General features: G+C 15.6%; 3 protein-coding genes across 3 annotated transcripts; 2 read left to right on the top strand and 1 right to left on the bottom strand.

Annotated features, from left to right (window-relative positions):
- Nucleotides 1–278: 278 nt before the first annotated feature.
- On the bottom strand, nucleotides 279–1,210 carry PGAL8A_00314700 (conserved Plasmodium protein, unknown function; the record flags this gene model as incomplete). Its single annotated transcript, XM_028672161.1, has 5 exons — nucleotides 279–303; nucleotides 528–572; nucleotides 714–765; nucleotides 883–956; nucleotides 1,082–1,210. Coding segments are annotated over 5 exons (325 nt in total), but the record flags the coding sequence as incomplete, so codon positions are not given.
- Nucleotides 1,211–2,610: 1,400 nt separating this feature from the next.
- On the top strand, nucleotides 2,611–4,145 carry PGAL8A_00314600 (conserved Plasmodium protein, unknown function; the record flags this gene model as incomplete). The annotated part of the gene is made up of 2 exons (XM_028672160.1): nucleotides 2,611–2,839; nucleotides 3,175–4,145. The coding sequence occupies 2 exons, from the start codon at nucleotides 2,611–2,613 to the stop codon at nucleotides 4,143–4,145; spliced, it is 1,200 nt and encodes a 399-aa protein (XP_028528741.1).
- Nucleotides 4,146–5,168: 1,023 nt separating this feature from the next.
- On the top strand, nucleotides 5,169–5,770 carry PGAL8A_00314500 (RNA-binding protein, putative; the record flags this gene model as incomplete). The annotated part of the gene is made up of 2 exons (XM_028672159.1): nucleotides 5,169–5,231; nucleotides 5,473–5,770. Coding segments are annotated over 2 exons (361 nt in total), but the record flags the coding sequence as incomplete, so codon positions are not given.
- Between the last annotated feature and the right edge of the window lie 226 nt (nucleotides 5,771–5,996).

Here is a 5,996-nt window from a genome sequence, read left to right as displayed (position 1 = left end):
AAAAGGATAATTTAATGAAATTTTTTAAAAAAAGGTAAGATATGATATATTCTTAGAAACAATAAAAAATCAAAGAAAAATTTTAAGAAATAAATTATGATTATTGTGTTAAAAATATAGAAGTAATTTTAGTTACTATTTATTTTATTATAGAAAAAAAAAATTTTTAATAAGAATACTATATCAATATAAAAATATGTCTCATTAGAATAACTCCAATTTTTTTAATAATCATTCTTTATTATTCTTCCATATATATATATATATTTACAAATTACCAATTAATGATTCCATCTGCTCTTTCTATAAATTAAAATATATACCAAAATATTTATTATTATATGAAATATAACAAAATAAATAAATGAAAATAAAAATAATTAACTAAAAATGTTATATTAAGAAAGAAATGCTTTATGTAATAACATTAAATTTTTAAAGGGGAAAATAATTTACATAAGAATATAGATTTAGAAGAAAAAAAAAAAAAAAAAAAAAAAAAATAAACATGATTCATATATTCATACTTGTTTTTTAGAATATTCTGTAAAATAATTGTTTGTAATCAAATTCTTTTTTTATTATATATATAAAAAAAAAAAAAAAAAAAGTAATAATAATAAAATAAAATTTTGAATTTTTAAGTATCTCAAAAAATATGGAATTTATATTTTTTTTTTTTTTTTTTTTATATTAAAGATTCATATACAAACCCTTCTAAAATATTTTCGAATTTTGTCTTTCTCCATTTTTCTATTATTTTCTCTAAAATTTATATCATTTAAATATTCATTTTTTTTTTTTTTTTTTTTTTTTATATATATATAAAAATTAATAAATTATTAAGTTAAGATTTAATAATAAAATATCTTAATTTTTTACATTTCATTTATTAAATCCTCATTTAAAAGTGATTCAGTGTAATATACATTAATAACAGAAAAAGGTGGCTCATTCTATATTTTAACAGTATACATAATTATTTAAGAAAAAAGGAAAAAAGATATTAAATTGGAAAAAAAAAAAAAAAAAAAGGAATAAGAAAAATAAATAGGTTAATAAAGAATATTCTTCATTTTACCATATCTCTATTTATTTGGATAAATCTACTATTCTCATTTTTAATTAAACTGTTTTCTTTTTTTAATGTATAAGTTAATTTAAAAGAAAAGAAAAAAAAAAAAATTAAAATTGCAAAACTTTTGGACATTTTATTCTACTAATCTTATACGAGAAAAAAAAAAAAAAAAAAAAAAGTATACTGTAAAACTATTCTTATGAAGGATTTAACTTCAGTTTATAATATTTACTAAAATAAGGAGAATAAAAAATTTAAACAAAAAAGATAACTTTAAGTAATTATATTAAAACAGAAAAAAAAAAAAAAAAAAAATTTTAAATATGTACATGTGTATATACTCTTTTTTTATAGGAAATATACAACGAGCTTTCTTTTTTTTTTTTTTTTTTTTCAAAATAAATTGCCTATAACTTTTATATTTGAAATAAATGATAATTTTTTAAAAAATTGCAAAAAATATATTTTTTTATATTTTTCTTAATTTTTTGTAAAATATTAATATAAATAATTCCATGAGTAACAATTCCCTTATAAAAGAATAAAGTTTTTTTTTCGATACACATTTTTTTAATAATTCTGGCTCTTTTTTGAATTTTTTTTTTTTTTTTTTTTGTTTTATTGTTCTATTATAATATATAAATAATTTATATAATGTGTAGAATATATTTTAATTAATGTGAAAGTTAATTCAAAATATAAGAGATAAAAAAAAATAAATAAAATAAATAAAATAAATGCAAGTATAAAGTTATTTTTAATCTGAGCTTTTTATGAGTTCGCATTAATTTACAACTTTATAAATAAAAAGTAAAATATTTTTTTTTTCATTAAATAAAAAAAAAAAACATACAATGATTCATTTTTATAATTGCTAAATAATCCTAATAATTTATTATTTCGTAAAAATTATTATAAAATGAAAAAAAAAAAATGGGAAAAGATAATCCAAAAAATAAGAAAAAAGATGCAAATAGACATATTATTTTTTATTAAAAATATATATACATAACTATAGTATTAATTGATCTTTAAGATTAAAATAAATAAAAATAATCATCTTTTATGATATCAATGCTTAACAAAAGAGCAAATTAAAAAAAAAAAATTAAATTCATGCTGTTAAATCTTTTGCATGTTGTAGAGTTGTTAACTTTTTAAGTTATCTGTTTAATATATTATAATATTTTATTTAAAAAGAATTATTTAACATTTAAAGAGATTATCTTTTTTTTTTTTTTTTTTTTTTTTTTTAATAAAAATGTAAAAAATTCTTAATAAATGATTTTTTATTGATAAAAAATTATAAAAAGAAATATTTTTTTTTAACAATGTTTAAATTTTAAAAAAGTATATTTTTACACTTTTAAAAAATAATTTACATGTATATATATATAAACATAATATTTTCTTTGATTTTTTTTTTTTTTTTTTTTTATACGTTCAAATATTTTAACAAAAACGTTTATACCTTATCCACTTTTTATATCTGTACTTATTTTTATTTTTTTTCTTTGAATTTTTAAATAGAAATGAATAACTTTCAATCTAAACTAAATAAAAAATATAGTTCAAAATATAAAAATAAACAAATAGAAAATAAAAATAAAAGAAAATTACTTCAATTGAGAAATGGTCACTTTAGAAGAATAGTAGATAATGAAGTTATAAGTAAAAATAGTAGCTTACCTTTATCATGTACTTGTATTTGTGCTACTCCAAGAACAGAAGAAAATAATATCATTAGTTCAAATGGAAAAAGTAAAATTTACATAAATTATAACATGTGTGTGTATTTTTTTTTTTTTTTTTTTTAATATTTAATTTTTTTAAGATGTTATATAATTTTATTCTTTTATACCAATTTTTTGATTTACCTATTTTTAGTACTTTTGTATACATTATATGTTAATATATATAAATGTCCAATTATTTTATAAAAATTTTCTTCAATATATAATTTATATTTTATTTCTTACTTATTTTTGATTTTTCATATTTTTAATATATTCATATATATTATTGTTTTTTTAATTTTTATTCATTTTTTGCAATACATATATATATATATATATATATTTTTTTTTTATTTGTAGTAAATAACAGATATAACTCATCAGAGAGATCTGAAAAGTTTGAAAATAAAGAACAAATTGATAAAAAGAGTTATTTTTCGAAAAACTATAATAAAGTTAACTATGTAGATGAATTAAATAGTGATAAATCAGAAAAATTGCAAAATGAGAAGACTATAGATCATCCTTCTATTGGAACCATATCTGATATCTCCTTTACACAAACAAGCAAAAAAAGTGATGACAATGCTTCTATAATAGGTGAAATAGAAACAGAAAAGGAAAATAAATATTCAGCTTCAAGTACAGAAAATGAAGAGGAAAAAGAAAAAATAGAAAAAAAAAAAAAAAAGGAAAAAATTGAAGAAAAAAAAAAGGAAAAAATAGAAGAAAAAGAAAAAGAAAAAATAGAAGAAAAAGAAAAAGAAAAAATAGAAGATGAAAGTTTTAATGATGATTATGAATTTAAGGATGATATAAAAGAAGATGAAACAAAAAATAAAGGGGATACATCTAATGATAACAAATTAATACCACCATCGAAAACATTAATGAAAGGAATAAAGGCAAATATATACTTTTTATCAAATAAAGAAATGGTTGAAGTTTTAATGTGTTATAATTATAATTGTAATGCTCTAATTTTTGAAAAAGACAACTTTTTAAGATATTTATATTTGAAATCAATTAACAATTTCATTTTAAACGAACGTATGATTGAGGGTCTGTGTAATAAGGAAAATATAAAATATGTTTTAGCTTGCAATTCAATTGTAATTGAATCTAGTGATTTTCTCAAGCCACTTATCGTTGAATTTGCATCATCTATGGTTAAAAAAATATTTGTTAAACATATGAAACTTACCTCTCAACAACAATGGGATATGAAAAAATACAATGAATATTTAGAAGAGCTTGATCCATCTGAAAAATTAAGATTAAGAAAAGTTGAAAGATTTCATTCATATAATATGTTGGTTACTAATAATTAAAATTTTATTATAAAAAAAAATATATATATATATATATATATATATATATACAAAAAGATTAAAAAAAAATTACCTTGCTTTTATAAATAAATTCCTTCTATAACTTCAATCTTCCATATATATTAATTTCTTTCCTATATTTAATTTTATATGTTTTATATATATATATATATATACATGTATTAAATAATATTTCATATATATTAAAAATACTGTCATGTCAATTGTGTTTAAATTCATTTTGAAAATAAAAAAAAAAAAAAAAAAAAATCATCTTGTATTCTTTTTTTCCTTTTTCCTCTTTCTTTTTTCTTTTTTTTTTTTTTTTTTGTATTTTTTTAACGTTTTTATAATTAATTTTAATAATATTGATTATAATTCATATCATACTTTCCATTTTTTTTTTAATTTTCAGTTTTTTTTTTTGTTTGATTCTTCATCTACTTTTTGATATACGTTTTTGCAATTTTTAATTATTCATTTTCTGTTATATTTAATCTTTTTAAATATATGTATTCCACTAATTTTTTTTTTTTTTTTTTTTTTTTTTGGGGATTTTTATAAATTTTATAATTCTTTTTTATGCTATACAAGACTTTAATGGTTAATATTTTTTTTTTTTTTTTTTTTTTGAGATTTTAAAATTTGAGCATTTTTTAACATAAAAAAAAAAAAAATAAATAAATAAATAAAAATAAAAAATATTTAACTAAATATATATATTTGTATACATAATTTAATAATAATATTTAATCTGTATATTTTTTTTTAAAAATAGGAATCTATCAACTATTTTCATTAATAAATGTGTTATATTAGTTAACATATTCATAAGAGAAATATATGCAAATGGCAAAATAAAAATATTTTAAAGATGATTAGTGTATATATGTATACAACTTTTAAAAATGTACATTATAATTTTAAATAGGAAAAAATTAGATATATATTTATTCAAATAATTTATATTTTTTACATGTGTATTGCTTTATTAGTGTAAAACATGTTTCTCTTTAAAGCATCATGAGATTATTGAAGATATTTCTAATTTTCATTCATCTAACACAATCATTTATCTTAAAAAAGGTGATATATAAATATTAAAATCTGTGTTAATTCAAATTAAATATATCAATAAAATTTATATGTAATTATAAAAATATAAACAATTATATTTTCATAATACTATAAAAAAAAAAAAAATAAAAAATAAAAATATAAAAGTGATATGCATTAAATAATATACATAAATGTCTATATAACAAAATATATAATAATAATATAAAAATAAAAAATAAAAATAGATATAATTTATACTTTTATGTAGTTAAAATGGGAAGAAAAAACTAATAAAAAAAAATTTCAGTTGTTTAAAACTAGATATTTCAGAAAGTGGAAATCAATACCATATATAAGAGATTCAGGAGAAAATCATTTGAAGGAATTAACAAGAGAAAGAGTTAGATTAAGTAAACATACAGTAAATCCAGTAACGTTAGGTGCAAACTTTTTATTTATATGTAATTTAGATAATAGATTATCATCTAAAGATGTAACTCACTTTTTTAATTATTTTATTGGAAATGATAACTGTGTAGCTAGAATTAAAAAAAATAGATTTACAGGTTAAGTTTCATATAAGTAGATATTTCTATTTATTTATAAAAGTATTTCGTAATAATTATTTTATTTTATTTTATTTTATTTTATTTTATTTTATTTTATTTTATTTTATTTTATTTTTTTTTTTTTTATTTTATTTTATTTTATTTTATTTTATTTTATTTTATTTTATTTTATTTTATTTTATTTTATTTTATTTTATTTTATTTTATTTTATTTTATTTTATT

This window comes from Plasmodium gallinaceum (assembly GCF_900005855.1).
Source record: "Plasmodium gallinaceum strain 8A genome assembly, contig: PGAL8A_v1_87, whole genome shotgun sequence".
NCBI lineage: Eukaryota > Apicomplexa > Aconoidasida > Haemosporida > Plasmodiidae > Plasmodium > Plasmodium gallinaceum.
This window is presented reverse-complemented; position numbering and strand designations above follow the sequence as displayed.